Raw genomic sequence first — 18,830 nt, forward strand, 5'->3', positions numbered from 1 at the left:
CCACAAACTCATGACCTGAGTTGAAATCAGACGCTCAACCTACTGAGCCACCCAAGTGCCCCGAAATATGTTTATTTTTAAAACAATAGGTCCATTCTGGAGCAGAAAAATTTAAACACCTATGTAGTGGGAATGTTCATCTTCACTAATTATAATGAGATCTAAATACTTTGAAGATCTCTTAATGGAATAAACACTTAGCAGTCTTGCTGCTGCCGGGCAGTTTCTAGTAAATCTGCCAACAGCCAGTCTGCAAAACAATCCTGTCTTTTCTTTTAAAGAGTCCAACTGATCCCTCTCCCCGCTCCACTTTGCAAGTTAATCAGTTTTTCTAAAGTGTACTCAGCAAAAGAACACAAACCAAAGCCCATGTCTGAGCTACAGTATTATAGCAACTTCTTTTTTTTTTTAAATGTTTATTTTTGACAGAGAGAGAGAGAGAGAGAGAGAGAGCGCGCACATGAGCATGGGAGGGGCAGAGAGAGAGGGAGACACAGAATCTGAAGCAGGCTCCAGGCTCCAAGCTGTCAGCACAGCCTGATGCAGGGCTCGAACTCACAAACCACAAGATCATGACCCGAGCTGAAGTCAGACACTTAACTGACTGAGCCACTCAGGTACCCCGGCAACTTCTTCTAAAAATTTATTTCCAAGCATTATAACAAAGTCACTTATTAAAAGCAATGAAACATAAATTGTACTAGGAAAATAAGGTTAATAACAATGCACAGGAAATATCAAAACTGTCAAATAGATTATTGTAGCGTTCTGAAGAATTTTTTAACCAAATTTTAATGAGTTATAATTAAATTAACTAAATAATAACTTTTAAAAAGCACAGGCCAAATCTAAGAAAGGCATTTGTTACCATCTTAGCAAGGAATTCATTATTAACATTACATTCTTACATTTCTGTTTCTAAAGGGGTCCAGGTATAACTGGGTGTCAAGAAAGCATTGGCACTTCTGGGAGTCATAGGTGTTACTTGATAGGTCCTCAGACCATCCAATGGCTGAAACGTAAAATCTTGAGGGGCGAAGGAATTCTTTCCTTTCATTTTTGCAGTATTTGTCTTAGGTAAGTTTTCCAGTTTTGATAAGACTCCATCTGGATCCATTCCATTTGTTGTACTGGCTTGTGAATCCAAAGTATTTTCTTCACTATCAAGTTTAAAAGAAATGACCTAGTTGTAAGTAAACAGAATAGAGTGAGAATTGCTCTTCTGGGATATATTTGACCAATTTTTACAGGCTGAAAATGTGACAGTTGAGATCTATGTCCCACATACATAATTTAAGAGACGACAAAACAAATACAATGAAATGTATATAAGGAATCAGAAGACCAACTATACTAAACCAATGCTAAGATCCAGAAAGAGGGAGAACCAATCCTCATTATAGGAATAAATAATAGGTTTTAGGTATTACAACGAATTAAAATATATGAAAACTAAAATGGAAAAATTACTCACCTAACAAATACAGATCTCTTTTTACTTTGATTATGATGATAATTACAATAGCTTGAGAATCAGAAATCCAACGTTTATGAGATGACTACTACTGTCAAGCACCAAATCATTTCTGTAAATAACCTTGATTATAAATAACCTTGTCACATGAGCAAAATTATTTTTTAACATTACACAATAAGATGAACCATATAAAATGTGAAGTATATTTTATTTTTCAAGTCAATGTAATTATTTGGTTTTTTTAATAGAGATATAATTGACATGTAACATTGTATTAGTTTCAAGTGTATAACATGATTCAGTATTTGTATATATTGTGAAATGATCACCACAGTAAGTCTAGTTAACATGTATCACTATAGTTACAGAATTTTTTTGGTGATGAGAACTTTTAAGATCTACTCTAAGCAACTTTCAAATATGCAATACAATATTATTAACTATAGTCATCATGTGATATATCCCCAGGACTTATTTCAACCTGGACAAGAATTTAAGGGTGATACTATCTCTGAGGCCAACATGGAAGTGAAAGTAAAAACCTAGTGATAATCCTTAAAGAGGAAATCAATCTTAAGGGAAGAACATGAGGTCCAGCTGCTTACTCGTGAAGATTCACCCTATACTGTCTTCCTGGAGGATCCAGATTTGATTTTTTAGTAAAATCTAGCCACGTTTTTTACAGCTTGGCAAAACTTTTATTTTTAAGGTTAAGGAATTATAATGTGGCTTATAAACCAAGGAACTGGGCCCTCAAATTGGTGAATCTTTTTTGAAGACTCTACTAGACTCTATGCTAGATGCTATCAGAAATGTTAGGTTATTTAATTCTTAAAACTACTCCAAGTAAGTATTGCATGTTAGAGATGGGAAAACAAATTCATAACTTGTCCAAAGTTATCTAGCTAATTGGAAGCAGAGACAATATTCAAACTCACACCTAAATGAATCCAAAGTCAATACATTTCACCCTACTACATCTTATCACTTAGTCAATTCTCATGTGAAGGTTTCTGTCAACTAATGTTATTGTATTTCTCTATCTCCTGTTAACCAAATTATCCTTTCTCTAGCTATAAAGCTCTCAGGATATAATACCTGAAAAACAACAACAATATATCCTCTTCATGCTTCTTTATGGTTCAAGATGTTTTAACACACATGTAGGTTAATTCTCTTGAAGCAGCTCTGTATGCTTAATTTCAGCTTTATGCAAGTGGCAATGAGATTTTCAAAGTATCTTGGAATAAACAGATGTTTATACTTTACCTTTTCAGGTTTTGTTTCTATATTTTTGGCAGGTCTTCCTTGATTTGGTGCCTTTCTCTCTATTTCATGATCTAAAATAAAAGTGAAATAAAACAACCATTTTGATTTGATAGAAAATGCTACTTTAAAAGCACTAGGTAATTTGGAAAAGGAAAAAGAGGCAGCAATAGGAATATATATCTTAAAGGATTTTTTGATTAAGTCATATTATAAAATGAGATAAAAACAGATGAAATTTCCTGCCAAGTAAAGGCCATCTGTTTTCAAAACCAAGTGTTAAGGTATTTTACTTTACCTTTTGCCTCTGAATATCAAGTACATATTTATTATAGAAAATTAGGAAAATAAAGAAAAGCACAAACACAACAAAATTAAAAATAACCTACGAATACATTACTCAGTAACAATCATTAGTGTCACTTTAGTGTATGTTTTTCCAGTTTTATCCTACATTCACATATTCACATACATATTTTAGGATTGTGATCATAGTGCTCAGAATCTGACCTGTTTTTCTTTGCCAACTCAATATATCATGTTCTTTCACAACACTGTCCTTAAATATTTACATTGTATTCCACCAAATGGATGGGCTGTAATTTATTTGGGCCATTAAATGTTCACTTTGAAGCACTGCTTACACCAATTCAGGTACTTCCACCTTTGAGTACCCACAGAATGCTACCTGGATGCTGAGGCATCGAACCTACCTTTAGGAACTGGAATCTCCTATTTCCTCCTCTCCTACCCAGAGAAGTACATGATGATTTTTAAAATTGAACACAAAAAACCTCAAAGACCAAAACACTCTAGATCATTCTTACCATTAGCTCTTGTGACTGGCTTTCTTGTTGTAGTAGATGAGACTGTTCTGGCATTCTGCTTTGCTGCTTGAGTGGCTGATCGAGTCATTCTCACCGATGTGGTCGTTACAGGCTGTACGGCTGTGGGAAAAAATAATCAAATCAAACGCTTTTTGTAATCATTAAATTACTGTTGTGGCAACATCAGAGCTTATAGTAACTGCTAAATTCCCACCTTTTCTCTCTTTGTCCAACACTTTTCTTTCAGAAGTTTGTCTTTGACCAGGTCGAATTGCTCGAACATCACTCCCATTATCAATCTATTTAAAAGATTAAGGTGCTATGTGATTTAATTGCATAATGAATCAAATCACCACATTTTTTCCCGAGGGGTTTCCAAGTTATTTTATCAATCCAACCGTAGAGACACCCCCCCCCCCCATCTCTGCCACCCTCACTTTCTTCTGAAATGTTGTGGAGTGAGAAGAGAAGGATTGAGCAGACCCACTCCCTGAGGAGCCACTTCCAAAAGGTGGAAATAGGTGGGGGGAAGACATCACAAAAATAGCAACAGATAAAAGAGGGGCAACAGAAGCACAAGCACAACAGAAAGCCAAGGCAGTGGCGGATGGGGGGAGGAATATGGGATGCTTCAGGAACGTGTGTGTCATCCTTGCACAGGGGCCATGCTAATCTTCTCTGTATCGTTCCAATTTTAGTGTATGTGCGGCTGAAGCAAGCACTCAGTTGCCACATTTTTTATCTATCAATTGACCCCCTCAGCTGAAATCTTACTATTATAAAATGACCTGGCAAAAAAAAAAAAAAAATCACTTCTCCAAATAAAATGAGATGAAGAAAAATGTTTTCCATGATATAGACTTCTTTATAGGCCTTTTTAGAATCCTAGACTTTAGAAAATGCTAATAACCTAAGCTATGAAAAATAGCTGACTATAATCTTCTGAGAATCCTTAAATAGGCTAGGCATGTTTTCACTTCAAGACCTTGAATTATGTCTAGAAAATTCTTCTCCTGGATAGAAAGCTCTTTCCCATAGTTCACTCTTCCATTCCTTATAAGACTTCAGTCAAAATGCCACCATGTCAGCGAGGCCCTGCTTGACTGCCCCAATCAAAATTCTGCCTGACACCCACTCCAGTACTCCCCTTCTCCCTTCACTTTTTATCCCCTCCATAATACTGATGACCATCTGACATACTATATACCTATTTTTTTACTGCCTAGTTCACATGTAAGCTCAATGAAAACAAGAAATTTTATTTTGTTCACTACTATGCCCTAGAGACTAGAGAAACATGGTAGTGACTCAAACATTCCTGAATACATGAAATTCAGCTTCCTCACCTGATGAAGAGGCATATTATTTCCCTCCTTGCCCACTTCACTTTATTTTAGCAATCTTCCTAGTAACTTTATCCATAATCGTGTTTTGAAGACCCATAAGTTTATCATACCCACCCTATATGCTTTATATCCCTATCTACATTTGGTGATGATGTGGAATGCATAACAGAAGCCCAGTAAACAAAAGAGTGTGACACAAAGTTTGGCACACATCTAATAAGGGATGTTGGACACAGATATTTTAAGTATTTCCTTAGTAACCAGCCAAGATGGCTTTATGTCACCAAAGCACTAATACTGATTTTTGTACTATTAACTCTAGCAAATCAATCACTACACTTAAAGGTGATAATAGACAGGAGTGCCTGGGTGGCTTGGTTGGTTGAGTGTCCGACTTTGGTTCAAGATCATGATCTCACAGTTCGTAATTTCGAGCCCCATGTAGGGCTCTGTGCTGACAGCTCAGAGCCCAGAGCCTGCTTTGGATTCTGTGTTTCCTCTCTCTGCCCCTCCCCTGCTTGCATTTAATAAAACATTAAAAAAAAAAACTAAAAGAAAAAGAAAAAAGTGATATTAGATAAAAAAAATGGATTTACTTACTCTGAGAAAAAAGTACAATTTGTCATCTGAGTAACAATTATCTACTAACAATCAACTATACCTTAGTCTGCTCCATTTGGTCTTTGGCCTTTGATCTTGTAATCCGTACAGAAGATGGAACAGCCTTAAAACAGTCAAAGAAAATAAAGTTAAAAAGTGAACCGGCAAAATTTAATTTCATGTCTCTTTACAAAACAAAGTTTCCATTTTAAGGTTAAATTTTAACTTTAATCATTTATGGCAAAAAGATACTTGCCAACTTTAATTCCTACTTTTTCTGGTTCTGGCTTGACTTAAATTACATTTAAGTTAATCACTTCAAAACTTATATTTCTCAGTGAGCTGAAAGAACAAATTTCAAGCCATATTTTCCAGGTATTTGAATCCTCATTAATATGATTAGTTGGACATATTTAGAAGGGGTAAATGAACAGACGTAAGTATTAGGATTTTTTGTTTGCTGTTTCATGAAAAGATACCATAGAGCTTACTCTAATAGCTTTAACAGTTTGTCTTCAAGTCTCATGATTATGCATTTCTCCATTGTCAATAAGAAAAATGAGACCTAATCACAAAATGTGGGAAAAAAATCTAGCATGAGAAAGACTGACTAAATTCTCCCCTAGATGAGAAGTCATTTTCTTCTCTAATCTCAGTGAAAATCTAGTGCTAAAGAAATTAGGCTTTTCTCTAGATTGCAAGGAGAAGAGAATTCAACAATGGCTATCTAAATAAAAAAAACAATTATTGGCGAGTCTTATTGTTTAGCACCATGATGGGTCTCCTCTTGTTCCCCCTACATACATACATACGTACATATATATATATATATATATATATATATACATATATACACATATATATGTATATGTACATATATATATATGTATATGTACATATATATAATTTTTTAAGTGTTTAATTCTAGCAGAGTTAACATACAGTGTTATATTAGTTTCAGGTGTATAATATAGTGATTCAATAATTTGATACACCACCCAGTGATCATCACAAGTGACTCCTTAATCCCCATCACCTATTTCACCCATCCCCCTCCCCTCTGATAACCATCAGTTTGTTCTCTATAGTTAAGAGTCTGTATCTTGGTTTAGTCTTTTTTTTCCCCTATATTTGTTTCCCCTACATATATTTTTAACATTTTTAATGGCTGTCTATAGCTTAGACCAATGATTGGTATCCTACATATCTCAAAAAGCCAGCTTAAATCTAACCCCTTCTGAGGTCTTCTTTGACATTCCTCCAAACCTGAATAATCTCTCCCTCCTCTAATATACAGAATATATTTATATCTTTTCAATTTGAACTCTATTAACTTTGGTCTCTTCCACCTTATTCTATCTAAGGTCATATACAGATAATAATCATAGATCGGTTAAAAAAAAAAAATCAATGGAATGCACGAAGCCCAGAAAAATAGGCAATGTCTTATTTAATTCTTATCTAAATCAGGAATGAGTATACAGTTTGAGATCTTCTATACATATCTTTCAAACAGCAAATCACAAGTGACTATCTAATTTATAAATCCCACTGCTCCTGTTCAAACTTTATTCTTCTTGACTCATTGACCATTTTCTTTAGATCCCACCTCCTTGAGCTTCTATCCCCCTTCAGTGCTCCAGCTACTCAGACCAGTCCTTCTCAGCCTATCATTGGAAACTGACTTCTGCCCACTTGTTTTTGCTATCTCAAAAACCTATAGCAACATCAAGAGACCTGACTTTCATCTTCTGAGTTACTATTAGGTCATTCCTACCTCATGTCAACTAAATGAATAAAGAGAGTAAGGGGAAATGGTTATTTTAGTTATTTAAGCTCTTACAGATAATTCCAGTTAAAAGGAACTATTCCCTTATATCAAATTAGGATAGTAAATTTACCTTTTTTGGCTCTGTACTCTGGTTTGATAACAGAAAACAAGGCATATCGGGTCTATAAAGGCCTACTTTAAATACTCCTCGTTTAGCTTTCTCTCTCTGCTCTTTCAATTTCTGAAGTTGCTTTTCTTCTTTGTATTTCTGGAGCATTTGCTTTCGTTGATCACCTAGAGCAGTTTTCGTTGACCCTAGACAGAAGAAACCCACAGTATATAAAACATTTCAGATAAAAAGTTAGGCAAATGTCTGAGTTCTAACTTCAACTTTGTTAAGAAATGCTTTTAGTAACTTTTGTTCATTTCTTGGAACTCTAACCACAAGTTATTTCAACCTCTATTCTTTTAAAAATTCCTATTTCTTTTGCTTTTGCTTGTTCAAATATCTATTAACTGCTTGCTACATATTGGGTGTTTATTACTTCACTTTTGAATTAATGAACTCATTTGATAGCCAACCTCCAAGCTAACCCCAAGGATTCTCACCTTCTGATAATGATGTCCATGTGTCCTATGCCTTTCCACACTGAATAGGGCTGACTTGGATAACCAACAAAGTACAGTGAAATGATGGAGTGTGACTCCCAAGACTAAGTCATTAATGACACTGCTGTTTGCCTTGCTTTATTTTGGATCACTTGCTCTGGAGGAAGCCAGCAGCCTTGCGGAATCTTAAAGAGACTCGAGTAGCCCTATGGAGGTGTCTACATGACAAAGTTCTAAGGCCTCCTGCAAAAGCCAGCATCAACTTGCCAGTCATGTGGGTGAGTTATCTGGGGAGCAGATCCCTCTAGTCTCAGTCAAGCATGTAGATACATCCCCAGATGACATCTTGACTGCAACCTCCAGAACCACCTGCTTAAGCTGCACCCAAATTCCTGAGCCACAAACATTGTGTGAAATAATAAATGTTTATTGTTTTAAGACACTAAGTGTTGGGTTAACTCAGACCCCAATATTAGGGCTACGTGTCAGTTTCTTTAGTTCAACTTGGGTTTCCACCTACATACTCTGTTTGTTTTAACTGGTTTGGGAAATATAAGGGGCTATGTGCAAGACAGTCTTAGGCAGAGAATTTCTGCCCTTGAGAAGCTCATAGTATATTGGAGAAATAAACAGTTTCAGTCTGGTTTAGCATGAAATAAATAAGAGACTGCACACAATAGAGAATTAGTATAAACCTCCCCCCCTGGGGAGATCAGGAAAGGTTCCTGAGAAAAGAGAATACCTGAAAAAGGTTCTGAAGAATGAGCATATGTTTGTCCGCTGGGTAAGGGCTAAAAGTAATTCAGAAAGGGGCTCAGTCGGTTGGGTGTCTAACAGTTTTGTGAGTTTGAGCCCCACATCGGGCTCTGTGCTGACAGCTCAGAGCCTGGAGCCTGCTTTGGATTCTGTGCCTATTTCTCTGCCCCACCCCTACTTGTGCTCTTGTCTGTCTCTCAAAAATGAATAAATGTTAGGGGCGCCTAGGTGGCTCAGTCTGTTGAACGTCTGACTACGGCTCAGGTCATGATCTCACGGTCTGTGGGTTCGAGCCCCGCGTCGGGCTCTGTGCTGTCAGCATGGAGCCTGGAGCCTGCTTCGGATTCTGTGTCTCCCTCTCTCTCTGCCCCTCCCCAGCTCATGCTCTGTCTCTCTCTGTGTCAAAAATAAATAAACATTAAAAAAGAAAATTTTAAAAAAATGAATAAATGTTAAAAAAATTTTTTTTTAATAATTCAGGTGGATAACTGCACAGCTAAGCAAATTTACTAAAAAAAAAGAAGTATTTTAAATGGGTATTTAAATGTATTTAAAATGGGTAGGTTTTTTTATGCTATGTAAATTATACCTCAATAAAGTTGTTCAAAATAATAGTAAGAAGAAGAAGCCAGAGGACAGAATATGCAAAAGCACACATGATGAAATGGTTAGTCAACAAAACCTCTGTATTCTCAACTTCTTCTCTAAAAGTTTCTTTCTTCTCTTGATCAAACTGAAACCTGGCTCCCCGCTGAAGACAGCTTCCCCAGTTGTCCTTTCACGTGGTTGACTTTTTTCTCTCACCCTGGTGGTATCACTGAGGTGTCCTCATTGTTGCTTCCCAATGATTTCCTCCTCCTCACCAAAAGATCCCACTGGATCATACTATCCAGTACCCCAGTTTGTCATCTATAGGCCCTCCAGGCTTCCTCTCATTCATTAAAGGCTCTAGCTCCTAGCTCACTGTCACTGTCTCCATCATAAACGATCCCTGTATAAATCTTGATGACGTCTCCAATAGCCTGGCTTCTCAATTCTTAGGCTTGCTTTTCTCCAGTGATCGCCCGGTGGTCACATCCATACAGGTATTTCAACCTTTCTCATGTCATGACACACATAACAAGTAACATTTACACACCACGCTGGAGCAAACAAAGAAACTGCTTATGACCAAACACAACCAGCCTAAGAAAGGGTCTGCCCAACCCAGGGCCTTCCAGAAACATCAATATTTTGTCACTCCTGTATTCATTCGTGTGACAATTGGCACCCTACTTCTTATGCCATTGTCTTATTGAAAAAAGCTAGTCAGCTGTCCTACAGAATGTCCTGCACTGTGTATTTGCTTGCTTTCTCATGTTTTTTTACACATTCCTCTAGCCTTCGTGTTTTCTATAAACTGGAAATTAAATATAAGGTGTTTGTTGTTGCTTTTTTTTTTTTTTTTTTTTTTAGTTTATTTATTTAGAGAGAGAGAGAGTGTGAAGGAGGGGCAGAGAGAGAGGAAGAGAGAGAGAATCCCAAGCAGGCTCCACATCATCAGCACAGAGCCCAATGTGGGGCTCGGGCCCACAAACCACAGGATCATGACCTGAGCTGAAATTAAGAGTCAGACACTTAATGGGGTGCCTGGGTGGCGCAGTTGGTTAAGCGGCCAACTTCAGCCAGGTCACGATCTCGCGGTCCGGGAGTTCGAGCCCTGCGTCAGGCTCTGGGCTGATGGCTCAGAGCCTGGAGCCTGTTTCCGATTCTGTGTCTCCCTCTCTCTCTGCCCTTCCCCGTTCATGCTCTGTCTCTCTCTGTCCCAAAAATAAATAAACGTTGGAAAAAAAAAAATTAAAAAAAAAAAAAAAAGAGTCAGACACTTAACCGACTGAGTCACCCAGGCAACTCCTCTAAGGTTTTGATTAGATTCAAGTGAAACTTTTAGGGCAAGAATATGTCCTGAATGGTGCCGCCCTTCTCTGAACCCACTCCAATCTGGCTTTCACTCCATCAAAACTCCCCATCAAGATTAGTGACCTCTCATAATAGCAAAGTTCGAAATCTCATGTCCACTATTGTTTCACCTAACAAGCAGCACTGACATAGTCTCCTTGATGTGCTCGTTTCACTTGGTTTCCAGAATACTACACTCTTCTTGTTGTCCTCCTGCTCTACTTTGCATTGCTCTCCAGTTCTGTGCCAGTTTCCCCTTGTGTCCTCACCCTCTAAATGTTGGAGTGCTGACCCCTCTTCTCTCCTTTTTCCATACCCAAACTCTGGATAATCACATCCAGTCTAACGTCTCCCAACACGGAATATCAGTTGACAATTCCTGAATTTATATCTCAGTGCAGACTTCTCCCCTGAATTCATCTTATATGCAACTACCTTTTCATCATGTCCACTTACATGTCTAATAACTTTCTCCAATTGGACATGTCCCAAACTGAACTCTTAACCTTATCATTCCCCCCACCCTAAAACTGTTCCTCCCTCGGTCTTTTACAATTTAGTAAATGGCCACTCCATACTTTCAGGTGCTCAAGCCAAAAACCTTGGAATCAATCTTTCTTTATCAACCCTACATCCAATCCATTAGAAAATTCTATTGGTTCAACTTTCTAAGTCTATCCAGAATGCAACCACCAATCTATAATGCTACCACTTTGATCAGGCATCACCTCTCAACTAAATTATTGCAATGGTGTCCTACTTCGTTTTCCTGAGGCTATGCTTGCCAGCCTACAATCTATTATCGACACAGCAGCCAAAGCAATGCTTTTGAAACATAAACCAGATTTATATAAACACTCATTAAGCCATTAATGGCTTCTCATTTCACCCAGAGTAAAAGCCAAAGTCCCTATGGTGTCCCCTCAGGGCTCCATAGGGATGGGAGTTACCCCTTATTCATTCTTCTCTAGCCATGCTAGCACACTTGCTTTCTCTGCAACACACTCACTCACTGCTAACTCTAGGCCTTTGCAGATGGAAAATAAACCAAAGACATTTTAATAGTATTCTGACAGGGTTAGACTTTGATTTGAGATCTGAGTCAAGGAATGGAGCATATGAGGGAGCGAGAGTAGAGGCAAGGAGATGACTTAAGAGGCATAACATCACTGCTTCTCAGACCAAAAATTGTCCTTAGAAAGCCATCTTCTATCATTCTATGACCCAATTTTCATTTCCTTCCAACTCCTAAGAGATGTTCTTTATTTTCTCCCCTTCAACTACCAGCCCATTTCCTCAGATCAGTTCTTCTCAAAAATAAAAACAAAACCCTATAACACTTTTGTCCAACTCTTTTCTCTTACTTGCCTTTGGAATCACAAAAATGATAAATCCAGAAAAACCCTTTTAGCCCAACCCTCTCTTTTGCAGAATCAACTAAGCTCGAATATGTAGAGTATCTTATAAGTGCCACATATTACACTGCTCCTGGAAAATCTTTAAATGAAGCAGTGTGAACAGTTAAACAACTTGGCATCTCATTTCCTTCTCTACAAAACTTCTCAAAAGACTTTATGTCTTTCTGTCATTTCTTCAGCATTTATCCCTGCTTTACTTCACTGTCATTCGGCTTCTGGGGCCTGCTATATAAATGCAACTAAATAGGAGTCCAGTGACTCCTTGCCTCCTAAGACACTTTATTTTTATTATTTTTATCTTTTGTTGAGATCATTCCTTTCTTCTTTAATTGGTTTTTTCCTTCCTAGTGACCCCAAGCCCTTTTGGCAAACTGCAAGGGCAAATTCTTTGCTCTTCTGAGAAATGTTCCCATTGGTAAAGTATCCTTATTTCATGGATTCTTTAATCACTTCTTTAAGTTTATTTATTTATTTTGAGAGTGTGTGTGCATGTGAGCAGGGGAGGGGCAGAGAGAGAGGGAGAGAGAATCCCGAGCAGGCTCCGCGGGGCTTGAACTCACAAACTGTTGAGATCATGACCTGAGCCAAAATCAAGAGTCTGACGCATAACCGACTGAACTACCCAGGAGCCCCAGTTCTATTTTTAATGTCCCATATCAATTTATCTTGTCAATAGTTACCTTACCAAGCTCCAAAAGTAAGAATTAAAAAAAAAAAAAAAAAAAAGTAAGAATTTTAGGATTCCTATAAGGCAATATAATACAGTATTATAATACTCCATAGGTGAATGGTTTTAGCCTAGCCAGGGGCATTCACAGCCTTTACCTTAAACAGACAGTATTACCAAATTACTTAGAATGGTGTTTCAAAACTCCATTGCTGTGGTCAGCATTTTTTTAACCTCAGGTATTAAACCAAATTATTTTCACTCTTCAAAGCATTTAAAGTTACAATAGACCTTTACTTACTTGGCTTGACACTGGCCTTTTCTGGAACAAGATTTTGACATGTCTCATCTAATTCAAGAAGAACTCTACTTTCCAAGGTTGGAATGTTGACATCTTTCAAACCGAAGTGCCTATTTCGTTCATATTCCTTATGTCTGTTTTCTTTTTGAGACAGTGATTTCCTATGAGCAATTTTAGTTCTAATCATGTCGATACTTAAATCCTTTCTGTGTCGACTGGCAAAATGTGATGAAGACATCCTATCAAAGAGAGAGAACAACTTCCATGGATTTTCACTTTAGTATTTTAAAAAATTAAGATTTCAGTTCACCCCCTGTCCTGCCCCAGAGCCTTTGAAAATAAAAATAAGATACAAAATGGAATAAGTATGTGGCATTGAAGAGAGGGAAGGAGGTTGTTGAAAGATAAAAAACACCAACTTATTTTGGAGTTCTAAATAGGAACTTGCTTGACAGATGAAGTGAGGCCCAGGAAGCTACAGTCCAGTATATAAACCAGAGGCATTAGGAAGTTCAAAGAGTTATAAGCACACTACACTATTCAACAAGATTAAGAGAGTCTGCTGGAAAACTCCAGTTAAAGGGAAAATCTGCATGAGAAATGTACCAATTAAAATGTTAATGCATTTAAAGCAATCAACAGAGTTTAAAAATGAGAATGCATCTGACCTGGGTGCCAAAAGATTCCTCTTTAAGGGCCCAGGGGAAGTGATAAAGGACTGTGGTTTTCTTTCTTCCTAAGTAAACCCTAAACCCACAGTGGGGCTTGAACTCCTGATCCCGAGATCAAGAGTTGCAGGCTCTACCAACTGAGCCAGCCAGGCAACCCAGGATTGTGTTTTTCATCATAAATCCTCCTTGGAGTGCCAGACTGGCTCAGTCGGTGGATCCCGTGCCTCTTAATCTCGGGGTTGTAGTTCGAGTCCCGCACTAGGTGCAGAGATTACTTTAAAATAAAACTAAAAAAACAAACAAACAAACCCTCCTCTACTATTTGATTTGCCCTCTCCTGCCACGTATTAGTTATTTTAAAATACAGCATAGCACTACACACAGCAGAGACAGAAAAGTAGGGGGGAGAGGGGAAAAGAACACTAAAGGCATATTTAATAATTACCTAAATCCTAAAAGGTAGTATTATCGTCAATATACAGATGAGGTAAATTAACTGCCGCGTCAACTGGAGCTGGCATCCCAGGTCAGGCAGCCTGGTTTCTCATACGTCTAAGCGCTGTTCTTTGACTTACTGGAGTTTCTTTCAGCTTGAAAGTCTAGAAATGCCTTAGTCTTGCTTGCCTACAGGTTCTCAACCGGGGTTTTTTTCGGTTGTCACGGGATCTGAGAAGCGCTACTGGAATTTAAAGTCGGGGCCAACAATACTCAGCAATACCTACTAAGTACTGTCCCGCCCCAAAGGCTAATTACGCTCCGGTGGTGAAACGCTGGCTACTACACAGGTTTACTCTCTTGGAGGCCTGCGTCATCAGCTACGGGAAGGATGTGTAATACGGTGCTAGGAGACTCCCCTGAACTGTGTCCAGTCCACAGCCGCGGTCCCCCCACCCTTCCAGACCTACAACGAAGCAGGCCAGCGCCCTCCCTCCAGCTCCCCAGCACCCTCCTACCTGAGGCAGGTTCTGGCGTAAAACCTCAATCGAACTAAAAGTAAAGGAACCCTCCGGGTCTGAAATACCACTGCCGCCTCCGAAGCAGGAACGCCTACCACCCAGACCTCCGCAAAATTCAAACATCCCGCAGAAAGCTTCTGATTGGAGGGGTTTTAACCAACACTTCCGGAGAAGTGCCCGCCCCTTCCCCTCGACGAGGCTTGCGATTGGTTCGCTCCTTGCGACATTTGAATTGATTGAAAGGTGAGCTGATGGTTCAAAGAATGGGTGTGAGGCGAGTCAATGGGCGGGTCTGCAATTGGTGAGGAGAGGAGTAATCCGGAGGCTGGGACTGGGCGTCGCAACGCGAGTAACCAGCGGAGGTGGTAACCCTGCGCCGGACAGGTCCACGTTGCTCCCAGGGTCCTCGGGCATCCAAGGAAGGACAGTGGCACTCGGAGGAGAAGGGGCTTAGAGTTTGCAGGGCTTTTTAATGTCCCTATTTGTCCCTAATGTCACAAATGTCCCTAATGTCACAAAAATCCAGCAGAGTTTATTGGAATGTTTTCCTCAACGTTTCGAAGGAAGGACTTAACAAATTTCTGCTAACGTTGTTTAGTGTCTTTTCAAGGTTGCCAGTCTCTTTTATACCCCCCCCCTTTTTTGAAGTGAGATTTAAATACAGTGGAAAACGTAGTTTTTTAAGTGTAGCCTGGATGAGTTCTGCTAAATATAAACAGCTGTGTAAACACCACCCAAGCGTTCTTTCAAAAGCCAGATTCAAATCTCTCACCTTTTAGACAACCACTCTGATTTCTAACATCATAAAAACAAAGGTGGTAGGTACTTTCAGATCTGCCTTCTTCCCCACATTTTTAAGATCCATCCCTACTGTTGTGTGAATCAGCATTTAGTTGTTTTTATTGCTAAAAAGTATTCCATTGTATACAATCAAGTCTTGTACAGCATGAGTTTGAACTGCGTGGGTCCACTTATATATAGATTTTTTATTTATTAAATATGGTACAGTGCTGTAAATGTATTTTCTCTTCCTTCCATAACATTTTATTTTCTCTAGCTTACTTTTTTGTAAGAATATAGTACATAATACCTATAAAAAAGATGTTAGGGGCGCCTGGGTGGCTCAGTCAGTTGAGCCTGGGACTCTTGATTTTGGCTCGGGTCATGATCCCAGGGTCATGTGATTGAGCTTTGTGTGGGGCTCCATGCTGAGTATGAAGCCTGCTTATGATTCTCTCCCCCTCTGCGCCTCTCCCCTGATCACTCACTCTCGCTCTAAAAAATCCACAACATATATATGTATATATACACATGTATATGTATAGACATGTATATATATATGTATATATATATACATGTATATAGTAAAATATGTTAAATCAACTGTTTATGTTATTGGTAAGCATCAGCAGTAAGCTATTAGTAAAGTTTTGTGAGAGTTAGAAGTTGTACTTGGATTTTCTGTTGTGAGGGGGTTGGCACCCCCAACTCTCTGTAGTTCAAGGATCAACTGTACTTTGTTTATCCATTCAACGGCTGATGGACATTTGGATTTTTTTTCCAGTTTTTATTAATTATGAATAAAGTTGCTATAAACATTCTTAAAATTAACAAGCAGTTTTCCAAAGTGGTTGGATCATTTTACACTCCCACTAGTGATGTATAAAATTCCAGTTATTCCACATGCTTGCTAGCATTTGGAGTGATCACTGTTTAATTTTAATCCCTCTAGTGGTTGTGAAATGGTATTTAGTCTTAATTTTGTAGTTCCCCAATGTCTAATAATGATGAGCATCTTTTCATGTGCTTATTGACTATTTTTAGATCTTGTGAAATGACTTTTGCCTATATTTTTTAAATTGGGGGTTATCTTTTTAAATTTGGTTGTCTTTTTTTTTAATTTTTTGTAACGTTATTTATTTTTGAGACAGAGACAGAGCATGAACGAGGGAGGGTCAGAGAGAGAGGGAGACACAGAATCTGAAACAGGCTCCAGGCTCTGAGCGGTCAGCACAGAGCCCAATGTGGGGCTCGACCTCACGGACCACGAGATCATGACCTGAGCCGAAGTTGGATGCTTAACCAACTGAGCCACCCAGGCGCCCCAAATTTGGTTGTCTTTTAAGTATTCATTTGTAGGACTTCTATCTCTTCTGGATACAAGTCCTTTGTTATATATATGTATTTTGGGTATATTCTTCTAGGCTGTTGGTTGACTTTTTTTTTTTTAAACGTTTATTTATTTTTGAGACAGGGAGAGACAAAGCATGAACGGGGGAGGGTCAGAGAGAGGGAGACACAGAATCCGAAACAGGCTCCAGGCTCTGAGCTGTCGCACAGAGCCCAATGCGGGGCTCGAACTCACGGACCACGAGATCATGACCTGAGCCGAAGTCGGCCGCTCAACCGACTGAGCCACCCAGGCGCCCCAGTTGCCTTTTTAAAAATAGTAAACTTTTAGAATAATTTTAGATTAACAGAAAAATTACAAAAATAGTAGAGTGAGTTACCGTATGCCCCCCAATCCATTTCTCCCTGTTACATTAGTATGGTACATTTGTTACAATTAATGCAGTGATAATGATACATTATTATTAACTGAAGTACATACTTTATTCTTTGGTTTTATCCACTGATCATTTTCTGCTCCAGGATACCACATTGCATTTAGTCATCAAAAGTTGCATTATGCTCCTTAGACTATAACAGTTTCTCAGAACTTTCTTCTAAACTTGACAATTGTGAGGCGTATTAATAAGGTATTTTGTAGAATGTCCTTCAACTGGAATTTGTCTGATGTTTTCCCCATAATTAGACTGGGGTTATGGGTTCTTGGGAGGAAGACCATAGAGGTGAAGTGATATTGTCATTATATCACATCAAGAGTACATAATATCAACATGATTTATTGCTGCTAATGTTAAGCTTAATCACTTGGTTGAGGTAGTATTTGTCAGGATTCGCCAGTATAAAATTACTATTTCCCCCTTTTCCAGATTGTTCCCTTTGGAAGGAAGTAACTATGGGCAGCCCACAATTAAGAAGAACTGGGAAGTTATGTTTCATCTTATTCAGGATGGTTTACATGGGAGCTTTGTCTCTTCTCCATTATTTATTTATTCAATCATTTATATCAGGATTCATGGATATTTATTTTATACTTTAGATCATACATTAATACTACTTTATTTTTTTGCTCAATTTGTTCTAACTTTGGCCGTTGGTAGCCCTTTCAGTTTGTTCCTCTGTCATTTTCACAATCTCCATGATTGGGAGTTTATGTTGTTGTTGTTTATTTGTTTATTTTTGTCTATTCATTTTGGTACTTACTTTCTGGCTCTATAAGACGCTCTGGACATACATTGTATTTTCCCTGACCCACTACTAGGACCAGCCATTTCTCTAAAGAACCCTGGTTCCTTTTATTGGACAATGGTACCAGAAACCAAGATCTGGATATTAGGTGTGCTCCTTGCTACTGGAGAGTCTCTCAGCTGACAGAGTGAAGAAATATACCTGTTTCTATACTAAGATATATATATATATATATATATATATATATATATATATATATATACATATCTATAAATATTTCTGTATGTAACCATCTGTATCTATATTAAATTAATCCTGGGTTCATGCTGACATCTCCAACTATAATCCATTACCACATGGATCATTCTAGCATCCTCCCATTGCTTATCTGTAACCTCCCAATCCAAGAACAGAAAACTTAACTCTATTGGTTACTTTTTCATTTTATTCATAGCATCATTGGTGAGTAGAACGTTTTAAATTTGATGACGTCTAATTTGTGATTTTTTTCTTTTATTTTCAGTGCTTTGTTTCTTTAAGAAATACTTGCCTACCCCAAGGTCATGAAGTTATTCTCCTGTGTTTTCTTCCAGAAATTTGGTAGTTTTAGCTTTTATGTTTAGGTCTGTGATCTCCCTAGAATTAATTTTTGTGTGATGTCTCCAATTTTTTTCTCACCTTTCTCACTGGTCCAGCATCACATATAAATGAGACGTGTAAGTGTGGCTGTTAGTGAGAAGAGTTCCCTCTGCAAACCCTCAAGTAATTTTCTGAGTTAACTAAAACTGTAGTACTTTGGTGCATTAAGAAATATATAACAAAACATAACATACAGGAAGGACACAACATTGCATGTGCAATCTGTTTAGCAACAAGGCTGAAATTGGCAATCTTAGTGAAAATAATTTCAGC

General features: G+C 38.2%; 1 protein-coding gene and 1 non-coding gene across 4 annotated transcripts in view; both read right to left on the reverse strand.

Annotated features, from left to right (window-relative positions):
- Positions 1 to 14,755, reverse strand: part of DLGAP5 (DLG associated protein 5) — a 40,218-nt gene extending 25,463 nt beyond the window's left edge. Inside the window, exons 1-8 of one of the 3 annotated variants that reach the window (XM_043556218.1) lie at positions 14,601 to 14,755; positions 12,977 to 13,215; positions 7,418 to 7,602; positions 5,578 to 5,640; positions 3,785 to 3,869; positions 3,571 to 3,690; positions 2,747 to 2,817; positions 909 to 1,183 (exon numbers count right to left, since the gene is read on the reverse strand). In XM_043556218.1, coding sequence (XP_043412153.1) covers positions 909 to 1,183; positions 2,747 to 2,817; positions 3,571 to 3,690; positions 3,785 to 3,869; positions 5,578 to 5,640; positions 7,418 to 7,602; positions 12,977 to 13,214 — 1,037 coding nt within the window. In that variant the 5' untranslated portion in view covers position 13,215; positions 14,601 to 14,755. The remainder of the gene's footprint in view (positions 1 to 908; positions 1,184 to 2,746; positions 2,818 to 3,570; positions 3,691 to 3,784; positions 3,870 to 5,577; positions 5,641 to 7,417; positions 7,603 to 12,976; positions 13,216 to 14,600) is intronic. The other 2 variants (XM_043556219.1, XM_043556220.1) reach the window with 2 other exon arrangements.
- Positions 4,186 to 4,292, reverse strand: LOC122469683. The gene has a single exon (XR_006293578.1). It is a non-coding gene; the product is annotated as a U6 spliceosomal RNA (small nuclear RNA).
- Positions 14,756 to 18,830: the final 4,075 nt, after the last annotated feature.

This window comes from Prionailurus bengalensis, chromosome B3 (genome assembly GCF_016509475.1).
Source record: "Prionailurus bengalensis isolate Pbe53 chromosome B3, Fcat_Pben_1.1_paternal_pri, whole genome shotgun sequence".
NCBI lineage: Eukaryota > Metazoa > Chordata > Mammalia > Carnivora > Felidae > Prionailurus > Prionailurus bengalensis.